The 19,137-nt window shown below is 56.1% G+C and overlaps 2 protein-coding genes across 2 annotated transcripts; one reads left to right on the top strand and one right to left on the bottom strand.

The window, feature by feature from the left end:
* Positions 1-28: 28 nt before the first annotated feature.
* On the bottom strand, positions 29-4,128 carry PRADC1 (protease associated domain containing 1). The gene is made up of 5 exons (XM_064711932.1): positions 3,917-4,128; positions 2,801-2,901; positions 2,384-2,493; positions 1,199-1,366; positions 29-612 (listed from the first exon to the last, which is right to left on the bottom strand). Exons 1-5 carry the CDS (start codon positions 3,966-3,968, stop codon positions 492-494), a joined length of 552 nt encoding a protein of 183 aa, XP_064568002.1. The 5' UTR covers positions 3,969-4,128; the 3' UTR covers positions 29-491.
* CCT7 (chaperonin containing TCP1 subunit 7) lies at positions 4,121-19,030 on the top strand. Its single transcript, XM_064711930.1, has 12 exons — positions 4,121-4,261; positions 5,770-5,923; positions 7,321-7,427; positions 8,137-8,262; positions 9,237-9,289; positions 10,685-10,856; positions 11,821-11,985; positions 12,755-12,943; positions 13,428-13,525; positions 14,168-14,300; positions 15,540-15,746; positions 17,764-19,030. Exons 1-12 carry the CDS (start codon positions 4,256-4,258, stop codon positions 17,992-17,994), a joined length of 1,641 nt encoding a protein of 546 aa, XP_064568000.1. The 5' UTR covers positions 4,121-4,255; the 3' UTR covers positions 17,995-19,030.
* Positions 19,031-19,137: the final 107 nt, after the last annotated feature.

Here is a 19,137-nt window from a genome sequence, read left to right as displayed (position 1 = left end):
TGCAGGAGGTACTTGGAGAATTTTACTAGGAAAAAAATCTAAAGATTAAATTTATCCCTTCATCTGCTGAATCCTGGAAATAAAACAGAAACGTCCCTTTCTCTAAAACTTACTCAGACTTCATTAGCTCAGACAAAAATATACAGACATCAGGTGAGCCCTGCTGGTACAGACCAAGCCTGTATCGCTCTCCCCCCATCCCTGCCAGTCCTGCATCCCTCCAGATCAGCAGCACAAGGTCAAATATTTCCAGGGAAGTGCTCTGGGCCCTCACCTCCCTCCCACACAGTCCCAGCTCGGTGCCAGGCTCAAGGTTCCCCCTGGCATTGGTGTTTGCCCTTGCCACACACCGGTGCCAGCAGAAAGATCTCCCTGTGGCCGAGTCCAGCAGGATCTCTGGAGCATGTTGGGATCCTTCCCTCAAACCTGGTCCTTAGAGCAAAACCCTGGGATGCACCAGGAAGTCCTTGATCCATCACAGCCTTCTGCTGCTACCAGAAGGTCCAGGGGGGCTGCATCATCTCGTAGGTGGGAATGCTGGTGACGTTGACAGGAATGGAGATGACGGCCCAGGGGAGCCCGTGCTGCTCCAGGGAGCGCCTGATCATGTACCTGGGGATGGAGGGGTGACAGCTGTTCCCAAGCTGCCAGGGCTGGGAGGGTGCAGCCAGACCCCAGCACAAACCACAGCCCAGCTCCAACTCTGCCCAGGAACCAGGACTGAACCCAACTCAATTAATCATTAAATTTCAGCAGTTCCTCTCACTGGGGTCTGAGCCCCTTGCATTTCCCCTCTGATCCAGGTACATTTCCCATCACTGCACCCCAGCTCCACTGCATTTCCTGCTGCATCCTAATCCAACTGCATTTTCCCTTCTATTTGTGATCCTGGTGGGTTTCCCCTGTGTTCCCCTTGGTCTGGGTGCCTATCACCCCTTCTCCCCTCCATGGTCCAGCTGCGTTTTCCCCTTCCCCTTGAGCACCCTAAATTAACAGAACTGAAGCTCCTTGCTGTGAGGGACAAGGCTGTCACTCGGCTGTTGGTGAGCTTTCCCATCCCGGGAAGGCAGCCCAGCATGTACCCGTCCCTGCCCAGCAGGGAGAGCTGTCCCACCCTGTCACACACCCGGAACCTGTCCCAACCCGGCATGTACCTGTCCCTGCCCAGCAGAGAGAGCTGTCCCACCCTGTCACGTACCCGTCCCTGCCCAGCAGGAAGAGCGCGGGGATGTCGGCCGTGCGCCGGGAGCTGTCCTGGATCATCTCGATGTAGAAGCTGTCATTGTCGTAGGCGTTGTCGGCGATGATGACGGCCCGCCCACCGTGCTCCTGGATCACTCGTGTCTTGGACAGGAACGAGCAGCCCCTGTGGCACAGAGGGACCACGGTGTCACCAACCTGGGGTGGCCACGGGTGGCTCCAGAGCCTGCACATGCCAGAGCTGGCCTGGAGACAGCCAAACTAGGGATTGTCTCCCTGATTCCACACCTCCTCCAAACCCTGTGACAGTGTTCACAGGGTTTCTGGATGAGGCAAGAGACGAGAATGTTGACTCCATGTTCAGAAGGCTTGATTTATTATTTCATGATATATATTACATTATAACTATACTAAAAAGAAATAGAAGGAAAGGTTTCCTCTCAGAAGCTAGCTAAGAATAGAAAAGAAAAGAATGATAACAAAAGGCAGCTCTCTCGGACTCTGTCTGAGATAGCTTGGTCCTTGATTGGCCATTAATTATAAACATCCAAGATGGGCCAATCACAGATGGACCTGTTGCATTCCACAGCAGCAGATAATCATTGTTTACATTTTGTTGCTGATTCTTCTCAGCTTCAGCAGGAAAAATCCTAAGAAAGGATTTTCACAAAATGATGTCTGCGACAAAACCCTGCTCCTTTGAGTCTGTATTTTAAGCACAAGCCACCCACATTCCTAAAAAAAACATGAAATAAAATCATGGAATGGTTTGTGTTGGAAGAGATCTTAAAGCTCATCCAGTTCCACCCCTGCCATGGCAGGAACACCTTCCACTGTCCCAGGCTACTCCAAGCCCCAGTGTCCAACCTGGCCTTGGACACCTCCAGGGATATGAGGCATCCAAAATGTCTTTGGGCAACCTATCACAGAGAAGAGTTCTTTGCCACTGTCTAATCTAAACCCACTCTTTTTCAATCTGAACCCAGACAGCATTTTTTTCTACCTTGTCACAGGCTAAAAACCACAAGATGCAATTCTCCAGGGCAGGTACACCCTCGCATTTTCCTGGTTTCTCTAAGTGGGGGAAGCCACAGGATGAATCTGCAGGTGATGGGGAGATGTGGCCAGGGCTCCCCTCCTGCCCAGCAGGGTCCCCCAGCCGGTGTCCTGATGCCAGACCTACCCCCTCTCCACCAAGGCGATCTGGTCCTGGATGAAGACGCCATTGTTGAGCTCTCCACAGGCCTCCGGAGGATCCGCGGGCACCAGGTGGATCTGGTCGTACCTTGTGTTCTCCGAGGAGACAGGAGGGGTGAGCTGGGGCATGGAGCTGCTCCCCCTCCCCACCCTGCCCACCTGGGCTGTCCCACACCCTGCTCATCCCTCTGGGGGCTGCTCTGGGGGGATTCTGGGCTCCCACATTCAGAGACACTCAGAGCCATCCCTGGGGCCAATCCCTGCTTCTGGAACCCTGCTGAGGGATGCTTGTAGAAGAGCAATGAGCTCCATTTTAATCAAAACCCCAAATCACTGAGTCCCACCCAGGAGCAGTATTGGGATGGAGGGACCCAAAATGGCAAATTCAGTTTTTAATACTTACAAACACACCACCGAAATCCTTGGCTGGGGTGGCAGTGAAGATGTAGCGGATGTCCCCGGGGCTCAGCACTTGGAAGTACAAATACTCATGGACGCGTAATCCTGGGGGGGGGGAAGGACAGAGCTGAGGCAAGGGAAACTAGAGGCAAAACCCCTGAAAAAAGGGGAAAAGTCTCTGACTTTTGTCAGTTGTCACTCCTGAACCATGGGGGAGAGAACAGGCCCTCCAGCAATGCCAAATCCCGGCTGGGCCAGGACCCAAAATGGCCCAAAGGTTTTGGGGTGTTCCAAGGGCAGATGGGGCAGTTCCCAGGGGGTAAGAGGGGATGGGGGTGAGAAAAGCACAGGGACTGGGGTGCTCAAGGGGAAAATGCTGCTGGACCATGGAGGGGACAGGGGTGATAGGCACCCAGACCGAGGGGAACACAGGGGAAACCCACCAGGATGACAAATGGGAGAGAAAATGCACTTGGATTAGGATGCAGCAGGAAATGCAACGGAGCTGGGGTGCAGTGATGGGAAATGTACCTGGATCAGAGGGGAAATGCAAGGGGCTCAGACCCCAGCGAGAGGAAATGCATCCGGATTGGGGTGCAGGAGGGGAAATGCAACCAGGTCGAGCTGCACCGAGGGAACTGCAGCAGGCTGCAGGGGATGCAGGGGGGGAAATGCATCTGGATTGGGATGTAGGAGGTGAAATGCACCCAGATTGGGATGTGGGAGGAGAAATGCGATGGTGTGGGGGCATAGCGAGGGGACATGTCCCCGTACTACGAAACGGGTACAGGAGAGGAACCGCAATGGGGCTGGGCTGCCGGGAGGGAAAATACACCGGGATACAGGCACGGGAGGGGAAATAGACCGGGATACAGACACGAGAGGGGAAATACATCGGGATACGGACAGGGGAGGGGAAATACACCGGGATACAGACACGGGAGATGAACCGCAGCGGGGCCGGGCTGCCGGGAAGGGAAATCCACCGGGATCGCGGTGCGCCGAGCGGGGAGGCGGCCGGGCCGGGATGCCCGGAGTGTGTGCGCGGTCCGGGTGCGGGTGGTGGCAGCCCGACCCGGGCGCTGTCCCCGCTCCGTGCCTCCCTCCGTCCCTCACTCACCGCGGGCCGGCCAGCAGCAGACGCAGAGCCAGAGCCAGAGCCAGAGCAGCATGGCTGCGCCACGCCCCGCCCACCGGCCCGCCTCGAGCTCCCCATTGGCGGAGGAGCTTACCGCGCTCCTTCCTATTGGTCTGCGCCGCCATCAATCACGCGCGAGCCGGCGCGGGCAGCTCGCTGTCACCGCGGCGCTCGCTGCCAAATAGTGATCCTTTCCATATCCGCACGCTGCGCACCCTCTTCCTTCCCTGCCACATTGTGATCCCTCCCCCGGCCCGCCCCCGGGAAGGTTCTGGGCGTGCGCGGTGCATTGTGGGGGGCCGGGAGCGAGCAGCCGCCGCGATGATGGTGAGTGATCCGCGCCATCCGCCGCCATCCGCCGCTGTCCCTGCGTCCCGCCGCTCTGCCCGGGCCGGGGCGCTCCCGCCGGGCCCCAGGGAGCGCCTGTGGCGGGGCCGCGGCGGGCCGGGCCGCGCGGATGGAGCCGCCCCGGCGCGCAGGCCTGGCGGTACCCGGGCAGTGCCGCGCCCGCTGGAGCCGGAGCCGGGCTGCGCTGGCTGCAGGGACGGGAGCGGGCAGCCCCGAGCTCCATCCCGCTCCGGAGCCTCCCCCCGGCCCGGTCCTGCCCCCGCAGCCCCCTCCGGCTCCAGCCCCGCGGTGATGCGGGAGGTGTGTCCAGCCTGGTTTCCCCGGGGACAAACGGGTCCTTTTCCCTGGGGTTCCTGCTCTGCTGGGTGTGGAGGAAAGCTGTGCGTTTGCTTCCACAGAATCTTTCTGGGTTTCAGGGATCGCAGGATAGTCAGGGCTGGATATCACTCAGCTCTACCCCCTGCCCAGGCAGGGTCACCTGGAGCAGGTGGCACAGGAATGTCTCTAGGTGGGTTTGGGATGTCTCTGAGGGCGACACTCCAGGCCCTCCCTGTGCAGCTGTCCTAGGGCTCTGTCCCCATGGCAAGAAGTTCTTCCTCGTGTTGAGGTGGAGCTTCCTGTGTTTTAATTTATGTCCTGATATTGGGCATCACCAAAAAGAGTCTGGCACCAACCTCTTGGCACTGCCTCGGAGAGATGTCTATGGGTTGATGGGATCCCTCTCAGCCTTCCCTTCTGCAGCCTAAGCAGGCCCAGCTCCTCCTAGGAGGGATGCTGCAGATCCCAAGGATGTTCTTTGTGCCCATCACTGAACCCTCTGCAGTAGCTCCTTTTCTTGTGCCTGTGCCCCTCAGTGCACCAAGCACAGTTCATTTCTGCTCTGTGCCTCCCGGCAGCTGTTCTGTGCCAGTGAATCCCAAATTTGGGCAGTGTTTGGGCTTTGCCTGAGCTCTGCCTGTGAGATGGGTGCAGCACTCATGGGATCGTTTGGGTTGGAAGGGACCTTAAATCCCATCAAGTGCCACCCCTGCCGTGGCAAGGACACCTCCCACTGTCCAGGCTGCTCCAGCCCCAATGTCCAATCTGGCCTTGGGCACTGCCAGGGATGCAGGGGCAGCCACAGCTGCTCTGTTGCTTCCACCGCCCAGATTTGTTTGGTTTCTCAGTGTCTCTGTAGTTCCTGCACGCTCTGTCTCCTCCAGGCCACAGCCTCAGTGGTTCTGCCCCAAAGAACCCCCGTTGTTTTTGGGACAGTCCCTGAGCCTGTGGTGGAGCAGTTGTGGATTCCCAGTGCTGTGATGGAGCAGTTGTGTGAATTCCCAGTGCTGTGGGAGCAGTGGAAAGCAGCAGGGTGGTGTGGGGCAGAGGAATTACACTGAGGCTGTATTTTTGGCCTTGTTCCTGCACTCTCCTGTCTTGTGGGCTGTCAGGAGTCCTCTGTGGGTCCCTGGGCTCAGGCTAACAGCTTTGCTGTGCTCCCCCTGCAGCCAACACCGGTTATCCTGCTGAAGGAGGGCACGGACACCTCGCAGGGCATCCCACAGCTGGTCAGCAACATCAATGCCTGCCAGGTGATCGCCGAGGCCGTGCGCACCACGCTGGGCCCGCGCGGCATGGACAAGCTCATCGTGGATGACAGGGGTGGGTACGGTGTGTGTGCTGGGCACCACTGAGCCCAGCTGGACCATCTGGGGCACCCAAACCCATCTGGGGCAGCCCCAGGAGCCCCAGCCCCTGCCAGGCTTGGCTCTCACAGCCAAGTGAGACTGTCACTCTTGGTGTCACTAGAACACCTTGGTGTCCCCTGTAGGAGGCAGGAGGATTGCCAGTCCAGCCTGAGGATTCCCTGATTGCTCCCCTGAGGAGATGCAGAGTCAGGAGGTTAGTGCCTTGTGAAGGCTGCCCTAGGACAGAGACCAGACAGAGTTAAAGAATAAAGTAGGGATTTATTAAAAGGATCTCCTCAGTGGATGCACCCTGGGCAGCACAAGAGCCCAGCCAGGCCTGCACCCAAGATGAACCAAAATGAACCCAAGATGAACCAAAATATCCCAAATGAACCCAGGATGAACCAAAATGGCCCCAAAATGCACGAGTGCTCCTAGGATTACTCCCTTTGATCAGTTCTGCTCCATTTACATCTTTACATTGTCCCATTCCAGCTTTAGCCCAGGTAGTCCCACCCTGCTTGTTTTTCTCTCTCCAGCCCACAGTATTTGTGCTCTTGGGCCTGAGATTTGGATCATTTGTCCTTGGTGCCCAGCTGGAGCAGGAATTGTTTTGTCACTATCCCATAATATGGAGCTCAGACCCACATACTAAAGCAGCACAGAATCTGAAAAATAGAAAAGCTAAACCTGAGGCATCAGTTGGATGCATCCAGTGTAAGTCTGTGCCAGACAGGAGAAGCAGAGAGGCTTGAAACTTGCTTCAGGCATTTTTGGTCATCTCTATTTTTAAATGAGGCTCATGATACCTGTGGAGTTACTCAGCAGTTGTGGCTGAGTGTGAGGTCAGTGGATGTTCCTGGGTTGATTTTTAATCTTTTTTTTTTGAGAATGATTTAAGAGATGAGCTTTGCCATCACTCTGAAAAGACTTGTATGAAGTCACCAAACTCATTAATTATTTTTTTGCTGAAGGGTGGAGTGAAAAGGCTTAGTATTGTCTTTAAATAGTTTTTACAGATAGGAACTGTAATAAATCCTTGTTCAAAAAGATAATTTGATTTAAATTTCTCCTATGATAACCAATATGATTTCTAGGCTCTTTTTTCATGAGAGTCTCAGACTAGAACATGGTTTTATCTGTCTGGGGAGGCCTTTGAGAAAAGGGAAGTGAATTCCAAACCTTTGTTGGTGTGGAAAGTTGTTCTGTGCTCAGACTGACTTCACTGAACCTGCTCCAGAAATGGGCTGACAGGACTCAGTTCTGGTGGAGCAGAGGAACCTGCTGGGATCTCCTGAGAGCCCCCAGAGACAGGGCTTGCCCCTGTTGGTATAAAGCTGCCTTTAACTTCCATTTCTCCATGACCCCCAGGCAAAGCCACCATCTCCAACGACGGGGCCACCATCCTGAAGCTGCTGGACGTCGTGCACCCGGCCGCCAAGACCTTGGTGGACATTGCCAAATCCCAGGATGCCGAGGTGGGAGGGGAGCCTGCCTGTGCCTGGGGGTGAACAGGGAGCAGCCCCAGTGCCACTGCTGCCCTGGCTCAGTGTCAGCTCTGGGAATTGCTCTGGGAGTGCTGGGGCTTGTTCTGCCTGCTCTGGAGCCAGGCTGGCAGAGCTGGGAATGCTCCCCTGGAGAAGGGAAAAATTCAGGGAATCCTCAGAGTCCCTGAAGGGGCTCCAGGAGAACTGCAGAGGGACTGGGGACAAGGCCTGCAGGGACAGGAGCCAGGGAATGGCTGCCACTGGGAAAGGGGAGATTGGGCTGGGATCTTGGCAAGGAATTGCTGGCTGGGAGGGTGGGCAGGGGCTGGGCTGGAATTCCCAGATTTGCTGTGGCTGCCCCTGGATCCCTGGCAGTGCCCCAGGGCAGGTTGAACGGGGCTTGGAGCCACCTGGGATGGCAGAAGGTGTCCCTGCCCATGGCAGGTGGTGGCACTGGATGGGCTTTGAGGTCCCTTACCACCCAGACCACTCTGAATCACTGAGGAATTCAGCCACAAATCTGTGAGCAGGGAAAATCCTGAGCTCTGGTTTCCCTGGAAGCTCTGGAGTGGTTTTGCAGCTGCTCTCAGGGGGTGACACAGCGTGGGGGTGGCACGGTGTGAGAGTGACACAGCATGGAAGTGGCACAGCATGAGGATGTCACAGTGTGGGGGTGACACAGTGTCCCCTGTCCCTGCAGGTGGGTGATGGCACCACGTCTGTGACCCTGCTGGCAGCTGAGTTCCTGAAGCAGGTGAAGCCCTACGTGGAGGAGGGGCTCCATCCCCAGATCATCATCCGTGCCTTCCGCACGGCCACGCAGCTGGTGAGGCACAGGGACACGGTGCCCTGGGGACAGCAGGGCCTGCCCCAGGGCCAGGGACACCCTGCCAGGGACAGGGACACCCTGCCAGGGACAGCCCACTGGGGAATGGGTGTGGGTGTGATGGCGATCCCATGGGTCCCAGGATGAGGGAAGAGATGAGGATCTGACTCCATGTTTCAGAAGGCTTGATTTATTATTATATATATTATACTAAAACTATACTGAAAGAATAGAAGAAAGGATTTCATCAGAAGGTTAGCTAAGAAAAAGAAAGAATGACAACGAAGGTTTGTGTCTCAGACAGAGAGTCCAAGCCAGCTGACTGTGATTGGCCATTAATTAGAAACAAGCACATGAGACCAATCACAGATGCACCTGTTGCATTCCACAGCAACAGATAATCAATGTTTACATTTTGTTCTTGAGGCTTCTCAGCTTCTCAGGAGGAAAAATCCTAAGGAAAGGATTTTTCAGAAAGTGTGTCTGTGACAGCGTGGGGAGTGCCAGCAGCCATGTCCTGCTGCCCCCTGCCAGCAGCACTGCCCCTGCTGTGCCAGGCCTGCTGTTAGCAGTCCCTACCTCTGGAGTGCTCTCTCTTCCTTTGGGTTTTTTCCCAAGGAATAAATGTCAAAACTCATTTCCCATTCCCCTGCTCCTCCTGTTCTCTGCTGCTTCTTAGTAACCTGTGTGTTTCCTGGAGCCTGTTGGTCCCATTAAGCTGATTTTTGGAGGTTCACTTCTCAATAGCCCTTTGATTCCCAGGGTCTCTGCTGAAGACAGAAGCAGCAGAGCAGCTCTGAGCCTCCTCCCCCTCCTCAGATATTGGTGTATTCCTTGGAATTATTGTACTGGCAGGGGTGGAATAATTAAACACTTGGAGCTTCAGTGACGTTGGTGCAGAGAACAAAAGATAAAACACAAAAAGAGAGAGGTTGGAGCATAAATCATTAATCCAGCTGTTGCCTTTTTGCCAGGCTGTGAACAAGATCAAAGACATTGCTGTCTCTGTGAAGAAAGAGGATAAAGAGTAAGTTTTCCTTAGAGGTGACCTGGTTGTGCTCTGGGCTCTGACTGCTCTGAGGGTGCTCCTGCATTCTGTGGCTCTGGCTGACATCTCCTGGCACCTGCAGCCTCACCAGGGTTTATTCCCAGTTTCCCTGGATTTCCCTGCTCCTGCAGGGGCAGTGCTGTGCTCCCACCTGGCTGCAGGGATGATGTAGGGCAGTGTCTCCCAGTGCTCATGGAGGAAGCTGGGCACCAAAATAAGTGGCCTGATTTCTTTTTTGCTGCTGTGGAGTCTTGGAGCTCTTGCTGCAGTCAGTGGCAGTGTTAAATCTCAGCATTCCCTGAGGATCAGATCCCCTTTTAGCTGTCACACAGCAAGGCAGATAGCTCATAGCAGTGATCCCTTCAGCTGAGGTGAGAATACTGGAGTTCCTTTTCTCCCTGGATTTTAAGCTCTTGTCCACTTGACCTTGCTGATACCTGCAGTCAATTGGAAGTATTTCAACTTCATAAGCATCTCGAATAAACCAAAATGGGTTATCCAAACCAAATTCTAAAAAAATGCTGGAAAAAAAACCCCAAATCTGGTCCTGTGATGGGAAATACAGTGGTTCCCATGGGGGGCAAACAGAGCCTGGCAGCTGGATCCACATCTCCCTGGTGTCTCTGTGTCACCTACTGCTGCACGTGTATTACCTGAGTTAGTACTTCAGGGAATGTGGACCCTGCCTTTGGAGAGTTTCAGGAACATCTTCCTGCCTTGTGATGAAGGAAAGCACCTGCTATTGTCTGATTTTAGGTGCATAAAAGTCAGTCAGCTTTGTCAGTGCTGGGCTGATGCTTGAGCTCTAGGAGACTGGGATTTGTCAGTCTGGGATTTGTGCCTCGTTCTCCCCATGGACAGGAGGGAGCTGATCTTTGCCTCTGGCAGAGAGGGTTTTCAGCCCCTCATGAGCTGGAGCGTGGCCAGGGCAGGGAACAGAGCTGGGAAGGGGCTGCAGAATCCCTGAGGGAGCTGGGAAGGGGCTGCACAATCCCTGAGGGAGCTGGGCAGGGGCTCAGCCTGGAGCAAAGGAGGCTCAGGGGGCCCTTGTGGCTCTGCACAGCTCCTGCCAGGAGGGGAACAGGGACAGGAGCAGAGGGAACGGCCTCAGGGGAGCTCAGGGTGGGCATTGGGGACATTCCTCATGGAAAGGGCAGGGCTGGAGTCCCCATCTCTGGGGGATTTCAAAGCCCTGTGGATGTGGCACTTAGGGACATGGAGCAGTGATGGCCTTGGCTGTCCTGGACTGAATGATCTTAGAGTTATTTTCCAACTAAAGCTGTGATTAACAAAGCCACATACGGTGTTTGGGGCTTGTGAAGAGGTCTGGCAGGTGACTAAACCTTTGTTTTTCCTTTCCTTCCATTCCTGCAGTGAGCAGAGGAGTCTCCTGGAGAAGTGTGCAGCCACAGCCCTGAGCTCCAAGCTCATCTCCCAGAGCAAGGAGTTTTTCTCCAAGATGGTTGTAGATGCTGTGATGATGTTGGATGACTTGTTGCAGCTCAAGATGATTGGGATAAAGAAGGTGCAAGGAGGAGCTCTGGAAGTAAGTGCTGGAGCCTTCCTGAAAGGGTGGGAGACAGAGATCCCAGCTCTGGTGGTGCCTTGCCTCTAGCAGAAGTGCAGCCTAGCTTGACAGTGCTGCTGGGGAATTCCCAAAGTGGAGCAAAGCTGCGGGTGTGAGAAGGAAACTCAGCAGGGTTTCTTTTCCATAGGTAGCGTTTCTGGTTTTTGAGCTAAATACACTCCTCACCTCACTGCAGCAAAAGTTGTAACTGATGAAATTCCATCTATCTCTCCACAAATAATTTTTTTTTTTTGTGGGAAGTCTTTGTTACTTCTGGATCCAAAAGTCCTGGTTGCATGTAGGATTACTGAGATGGGAAGAATGCAAGGCAAACCTCATGAAGCTGATTTAATGGTGGGCAGGGCAGGTGGGATGTGTGGTTTATGCTTCAGTGCTGGAGAAACTGTTGTGTCTGGGACTGCACTTGGATATGTGGTAGGGAATTGTACATAACCCCTGTTTGGAGGGAGATTCAGATCCTGATTTCTTCACCCAGGAAATCAAAGAGCTTATGCCTGGGAATGGTGTTGGCCAGGGCTGTCCTGCTGCAGAAAATCCAGGAGGTGATGGTGGAGCTTGGAAAGACAAACCAGAGCAAAAACCAGCCCCCAGTGGGGCTGTGGATGAGAGATATCCAAAAGTTCAAAGGGGAGGAATGTGAAAGAGATCAGGGAGAGAACTGATGGCTGCATTCATTGATCTTCAGGTTGTGTGGGGAGTTTTTGGCTGTGGAGTTTTGAGGGCTAGAGAGGAAGCTGCTTTTGTGAGCTGAAAGAAATGCTTGTTGCTTATTTCCTCTAAAAGTGGGTTAATCAAAGGAGACAGTGCAGGGAAGGCTTTGTAAATGAGGCCTCTGGAAGCAGGGAGTGTCCTGTGGGAGTTGTTATTAACCCTGTGCAGGAAGCCTTGGGGGCTGAGCCTGAGGCAAATCCCTGTGTTCCAGGACTCACAGCTGGTGGCTGGAGTTGCCTTTAAGAAAACCTTCTCCTATGCTGGCTTTGAGATGCAGCCCAAGAAGTACCAGTCCCCCAAAATCGCCCTGCTCAACGTGGAGCTGGAGCTCAAGGCTGAGAAGGACAACGCCGAGGTCAGAGTCAACACTGTGGAGGTAAGAGCTCCCCTGGCCTGCTTCCTCCTCCTGTCACACCTGGGGCTGCTTATCCCCTGGGAGGGGTGAGATGGGAGGGCTGGAGCCAGGCTGGAGAGCTGGGAATGCTCCCCTGGAGAAGGGAAAACTCCAGGGAATCCTCAGAGTCCCTGGAGGGGCTCCAGGAGAGCTGCAGAGGGACTGGAGACAAGGCCTGCAGGGACAGGAGCCAGGGAATGGCTGCCACTGGGAAAGGGGAGATTGGGCTGGGCAAGGAATTGCTGGCTGGGAGGGTGGGCAGGGGCTGGGCTGGAATTCCCAGAGCAGCTGTGGCTGCCCCATCACTGGGAGTGTCCAGGGTGAGTTTAGATGGGGCTTGGAGCCACCTGGGATAGTGGAAGGTGTCCATGCCCATGGCAGGTGGTGGCACTGGATGGCTTTTCAAAGGTCCCTTCCCACCCAAACCATTCCATGATAAATGAGTTTGTCTTTGCCCATCCTTCACCTTTGCAAACACCTGGTGGGCTGTGCTGCCCGGGGTCCAGCAGGCTGGGAAGCCCAGCAGGGTCAGGACACGTTGCTGAGCTGTCCCTGTGCCCCAGCTCTGGGTGATTGCCTTGGGCCTTGCAGGGCCAGCTGACCCAGCTTGCCTGCAGAGCTGCAGGAGCTCCTGGGGCTGCAGCAGCCATTGGGCAGTGCCATGGGACAGGGCCCTCCCTCGTGACTCTGTGCCAGGGCTGCACGTGGGGCATTCCTGGCACTGGAACACCCGCCCCCTGTCCTCCTCCAGGACTACCAGGCCATCGTGGATGCAGAGTGGAACATCCTGTATGACAAACTGGACAAAATCCACAAGTCAGGAGCCAAGGTGGTGCTGTCCAAGCTGGCCATTGGGGACGTGGCCACGCAGTACTTCGCAGACAGGGACATGTTCTGTGCCGGCCGTGTCCCCGAGGAGGACCTCAAGAGGACCATGATGGTGAGCTCCCCTGGCTGAGGAAAGCCTTTGTAAAGTTCTGGCACCCCAGGATGGGCATTCCCAAACTCCTCTCACTGCTCCTCACAGGGGTTTGAAAGGACAAGGCTGTTCTTGTGGGGTGAACACTCACACCCTGGCAGCCTGGTGTTACATATAAACATCTGATCAGTGCATCAGTAGAGATTTATTTTCATGTTTTTTTCCCTGTTCCATCATGAGTGGGTTTTTTTCCTGGGCTTTCTTTGTGTATCTCCTGGACTCTGGAGCCTGTGAGTCAGCACCTTGAAGCTGCATAAACTTATTTTGCTCCTGAGGGTTGGCCTGGATCCATGAGAGGGGAAGGAGGGAGCAGGGTTTTCCTGAATCTGTAGGATGGGTTTGCACCAGCTCAGCATCTGGGCTGTCCCTGAAGAGTGGAGCCTGCTGGGAGGTTGGTGTGGGCTGTCAGCAGTGCTAATTCCACGTTTGTCCCCATTCCCTGCAGGCCTGTGGGGGATCCATCCAGACCAGTGTCAATGCCCTGTCGGATGATGTGCTGGGCCGCTGTGAGCTCTTTGAGGAGACCCAGATTGGGGGAGAGAGGTAAAAACACCAGCTGCAAACCTGTGATGCTGTGCAAGCCCTCTCATAGCAGGTGGAAAGTTGGGGACAAAGCACTAGCAGTGTCAACATCTCTCAAGCTGTTGAGATGAAAACAAGGTTGTTAAAAAATGTGTATTTTATTGTAGCCAGAAGCTGCTTTATAAAGCTGGGGGAAGGGGGCAGGAGCAAGATTTCATTGAGATCCTACCTCTTGTAAAAGCTTTTAAAAACATATGTTTATTCTGCAGTGCCTTGTAAAAAGCACAGTGGTAACTGTCACATTTGTAATGGAAAACCACCACATTTTGGGGTTGATTGTGGCACTTCTGTGATGTTCCAGCTTGACCCTTCCCTGTCAGTGCAGGAGAAGCTGGGGATGGTACCCTGGGGTCCTTCCAGTCCTGTCTGGGGCTGGCTGCTGCCCTCTGTGCTCCTGCCAAGAGCAAACTGGGAGCACCAGTTCAGTGTGAGCTCCTGGCAGCAGGAAGAGAACGGATTTTCCTGGATTATCTGGAACGTCACCTCTGTGTTCCCTGGCCCTGCTCCTCCTTGGTCCCTTGGGGCTGTGACAGGGACAGGGCTGCGGGGCTGGCTCTGTCCCACAATGCAGCAGCTTCTCCATGCCCACCCTCCCTGTGGCAGGTACAACTTTTTCACGGGCTGCCCCAAGGCCAAGACGTGCACCATCATCCTGCGCGGGGGCGCCGAGCAGTTCATGGAGGAGACCGAGCGCTCCCTGCACGACGCCATCATGATCGTCAGGAGGGCCATCAAGGTGAGCCTGGTCCCTGCCCTGCCCTCCCTGCACACCTCACACACACAGAGCAGGGCTTGCTCAGGGCTCTGCACAGGGAGCACATCCCGTGGAGTCACTGGAGTGCAGTTCCTTGGCTGGCTCAGCATGGCTCTGGCAGTGTTTGCAGCTGCTCTCCAGGCACGCCTGGGTTCTGCCTGCACTTCTGGGCAGCTGTGCTTCCTGCTTGCTCCATTCTCCACCTTAAAGGGAGCAGGCTTCTGGCTGCACTAGGTGGATCTTCAGGAGATGGAACAGCAGATTGATGGAACATGCGTGTCCATGCCCATAGACCCACTTGCCTCTCTCTTGGTGCCCAGTCTGAGAGCATGACAGTCCCATGGCTCTGAGGGCAGGCTGGGGGCACCAAGAGAAGTCCAAGGCCTCTCTGGATGTGTGAGGGTGACACTGCCAAGCTGTGGATGTTTCTGGGTTACACAAAAAATGTGTTGCTGTAGGAAGGGTTTCTGATTAAAAGCAGTTCTGAGGCTGCATGTCCTGAGGGGCTGGGGAGAAGCATGTCAGGAGTTTTGGAGCTGTTGCTTTTAGAAAGAACGTCCTGATCTTTCTCTTGTAAAAACAGCAGAACTGAACTGCAAGGTGCTGCTGCCAATAGCTTTAGTTTTGGACACTTAATGCAAGTGACGTTGGGAGTTGGGAGTGAGCTGCCATCCCTCCCTTTGGGGGTAGTGTCCCCAAACCTCCCTTTGTCCTGTGCACAGCTGGGCTGAGCTGCTGGAGCTGCCACTGGAGGTTCTTGGTGTGTCCCTGCTGCTGCTGGCAGACAGTCTCAGGGACAGCAGCACCAGGGCTGTGGGCTGGCAGGGCTGTGCATTGCCATGGGCAGTCAGAGCTATGGATTGCTGTGGGCTGGCAGGGCTGTGGGTTGCCATGGGCTGGCGGAACTGTGGATTGCCACGCCTGCAGGGCTGTGCATTGCCATGGGCTGTGCATTGCTCTGAGCCTGCAGGGCTGTGCCTTGCTAGGAGCTGCCAGGGCTGTGCATTGCTATGGGCTGGCAGGACTGTGCGTTGCTGTGGGCTAGCAGGGCTGTGCATTGCCAGGAGCATGCAGGGCTGTGCATTGCTGGGAGCCTGCAGGGCTGTGGATTGCTCTGAGCTGGAAGGGCTGTGCACTGCCATGAGCTGTGCATTGCCAGGAGCCTGCAGGGCTGTGCAGAGCCCTAACAGAGCCCTGTGCTGTGCCTGTCCCTCCCTGCAGAACGACTCTGTGGTGGCGGGCGGCGGCGCCATCGAGATGGAGCTCTCCAAGTTCCTGCGGGATTACTCGCGCACCATCCCGGGCAAGCAGCAGCTGCTGATCGGCGCCTACGCCAAGGCCCTGGAGATCATCCCCCGGCAGCTGTGCGACAACGCCGGCTTCGACGCCACCAACATCCTCAACAAGCTGCGCGCCAAGCACGCCCAGGTACGGCTGGGGCCTGCCTGAACAGACAGGTGGCTGCTGGGGACGGCAGGGGCCGCCCCTGAATGCAAGATGGAAACCCTCTCCCTCTAAATTATTATAATTTTAAAATTATGTGGTTCTCAGGCGAAGATATGGCAATAGGAATAACAGTTCTTTGCTAGGAAAATTAAAGATGCAAATGCAGTAGTACCAAACAACCCTGACAGAGTCAGGAATGGACCTGCCCCCTGTGTGTCAGGGCGGTGTCCCAGCCCCATCCCATGGGGGCTCAGCCCTCCTGCAGTGCCAGCTGTGGCTCTGCTGCAGCAGGGATCCTGCACAAGGGGGGAGTTTTCCTCTGCAGCTCCAGGGCTGCTGCAGATGGGCCTGGGCTCCCTCTGGCAATGCAGGGCAGCAGAAAGCTGCTCCTCTGACAATGCAGTGGGCAAAGGCTGCTGGGGTGTCCCAAAGCTCAGATTGGATCCAGGTAGGAATGCTTGGCTCCTCCCCTGGGCGGAGCATCTCCCCATGGGATGGTGGAATTTGATCAGCCCTGCAGGGACGCTCACTGGCCATGAACAGAAGATAATTAATAATTAATGGCCCATTAACAGACGTTATTTCCTGGAGGGAGGGTTGGTTGTGGAATAGATAAAGGAAATTGCCCAATGAGCAGCAGATAGCTGCCCCACCTCTGACAGGTGGCAATAGAATACACACCAGCTGCATCTTTCAGCCTCAGACACCCTGGCATCTCAGAGACAGTGTGTGTGTGTGGTTCCTTTGTCCCCAGTTCCCTCCTGGAGCCTGTCAGAGCTGGTGTAGCTCAGCTGAGCCTGTGTTGGAGCCGTGTCCCCTTTGATTAAGCATCGTGTTTGTTTCACATCAGGTGTGGGCCTGGCACAGGTGGCTATAAATGGAAAGGAGCTGATTTCCCTTTGATCCCAGCTGTCAGGTGGCTTCCTGAGCTGGGAGTTCTGATTTGCTCCTTAAAAACTCATCACTTGTCAGGAAGGAGCTGCTGTGTTAAACATTTAAGGAAGCAGAGTGCAGGAGCTGGCTGAGCTGAGCATTTTACACAGGAGCTGCAGCCTGAAGGTCTTGTGGAGATCCCAGCTCCAGGGCTTGGAGGTTGTCCCTTGGGTTCTGTCACTCCCAGCAGTTTCACCCTGCTGCTGGGGTGGGGCTTGGAGGGTGCCCCAAAATGAGGGTGCAGAACCAGGCAGTGAGGCAGCAGCAGAGGGGAGTCGGGCCTGCAGCTTCATGGCAGGGCTGCCCAGGGAGGTTTGGAGTCCCCATCCCTGGAGGTGTCCAGGGAGGGGCTGGAGGTGGCACTCAGGGCTCTGGGCTGGGGACAGGGTGAGGATGGGGCACAGCTGGGACTGGATGGTTTGGGGGGGCTTTTCCAGCCTTGGTGACTCTGTGATCCCAAACTGGAAGGAGCCTCCTCTTCATGAGGCACTGCTGGCACTGGTGGCTGAAAGCAAAGGCTGATCAGCTTGGATTTCTTGTGTTTTCCTCACAGTGGAAACATGAGGGAGGCTCCAGCCTCTCCCTTCACCTTTGCCTGGCCCAAGTCCCACCCAGCCCCATGACCAGTCCCTGTCCCCTCTGTCCCCTCTGTCCCCGCTGCCCTCTCAGAGTGGGATGGGTCTCTGTCCCTCAGGGCAGGATATGGCACTGATCCTTGTTCCCTCTGTCCCTCAGCAGGATATGGCACTGATCGCTGTCCCTCAGAGTGGAATCTGGCACCGATCCCTGTCCCTCTGTCTCTCAGAGCAGGATGTGGCACTGATCTCTGTCCCTCTGTCCCCAGAGCAGGCTGTGCTACTGATCTGTCCCTCTTCCCTCAGGCCAGGATGTGGCACTGATCCCTGTCCCTCAGAGAGGGATGTGGCACTGATCCCCGTCCTTGTGTCCCTCAGAGCAGCCTTTGTCACTGACCTGTCCCTCTGTCTGTCTGTCCCCAGGGCGGGATGTGGCACTGATCCTGTCCCCCAGAGCAGGCTGTGGCACTGACCTGTCCCTCTGTCCCCAGGGCGGGATGTGGTACGGCGTGGACGTGACCAACGAGGACATCGCTGACAATTTCCAGGCGTGCGTGTGGGAGCCGGCCGTGGTGCGCATCAACGCTCTGACGGCCGCCTCGGAGGCCGCGTGCCTCATCGTGTCCGTGGACGAGACCATCCGCAACCCGCGCTCCAGCGTGGAGCCTGCTGGGCCTGCCGGGGCCCGCGGCCGTGCCCGCGCCCGGCCCCACAACCACTGAGAGCTCCTGGAAACCTGTGGGGATCGACAGCTGCTCCTTCCCTGGCCAAGGGCTGGCAGCCCCACAGCCACTGAGGGCTCCTGGAAACCCACAGGGATTGGCAGCTGCTCCTTCCCTGGCCAGGGCTGGCAGCCCCATGGGCACTGAGCAGCTGCTCCTTCCCCTGGCCAAGGGTGACAGCCCCACAGCCAGTGAGAGCTCCTGGAAACCCCCTGGGATGAGCAGCTGCTCCTGCCCCTGCAGAGAGCTGCCAGCCCCACAGCCACTGAGAGCTCTTGGAAACCCACAGGCACTGAGCAGCTGCTCCTTCCCCTTCCCAGGGCTGGCAGCCCCACAGCCACTGAAAGCTCCTGGAAACCCACGGGGATTGGCAGCTGCTCCTTCCCTGGCCAAGGGTGACAGCCCCACACCCACTGAGAGCTCCTGGAAACCTGGGGGAACCAGCTGCTGCTCTGCCCCTGCAGAGAGCCCGGCCCCACAGCCACTGAGGGCCCCTAGAAACCCACTGGGATGAGCAGCTGCTACTTCCCTGTCCAGGGCTGGCAGCCCCATGGGCACTGAGCAGCTGCTCCTTCCCTGGCCAAGGGTGACAGCCCCACAGCCACTGAGAGCTGGAAACCCACGGGGATCAGCAGCTGCTCTGCCCCTGCAGAGAGCTGCCAGCCCCACAGCCACTGAGAGCTCCTGGAAACGTGCAGGGATCGGTGGCTGCTCCTGCCCCTGCAGAGAGCTGCCAGCCCTGGGCTGGGGGCGGTCACAGGCAGCTGCAGCCCTGGAGCTGCCCTGCCTGGCGCTGCCTCACTGGCCTGGGCATTCCCTCGGGAGCCTTCCCTCCTCAGGACCTTTCCTTCCCCAGGCTCCTTCTCTCCTGAGGACCCTTCACTCCTGGGGACCCTTCCCTCCTCAGGAGCATTCCCTCCCCCGGGCTGGAGCCAGCACAGGCAGGCTCTGGGGCCTATTTATACTGGTTTGTGTTTTGTTCTGCTGGGCAGTTTGAAGCCAGGCTCCACCACAATAAAACGAGTTGGTCTCAGTGGCACTTGGTCTTGGCCTCTTCTCTGCTTCATTCCACACGGGGATGCCTCAGGGCTGGGGTTAGAAATGAACCTTTCAGGCTGGTTTTGGCCCATTTCAAAGCAGGTG

The sequence above is a fragment of the Zonotrichia leucophrys genome, chromosome 4 (assembly GCF_028769735.1).
Source record: "Zonotrichia leucophrys gambelii isolate GWCS_2022_RI chromosome 4, RI_Zleu_2.0, whole genome shotgun sequence".
Classification (NCBI taxonomy): domain Eukaryota; kingdom Metazoa; phylum Chordata; class Aves; order Passeriformes; family Passerellidae; genus Zonotrichia; species Zonotrichia leucophrys.
Note: the sequence above shows the minus strand (reverse complement) of the source record. Positions and strands in the feature narration are given on the sequence as shown.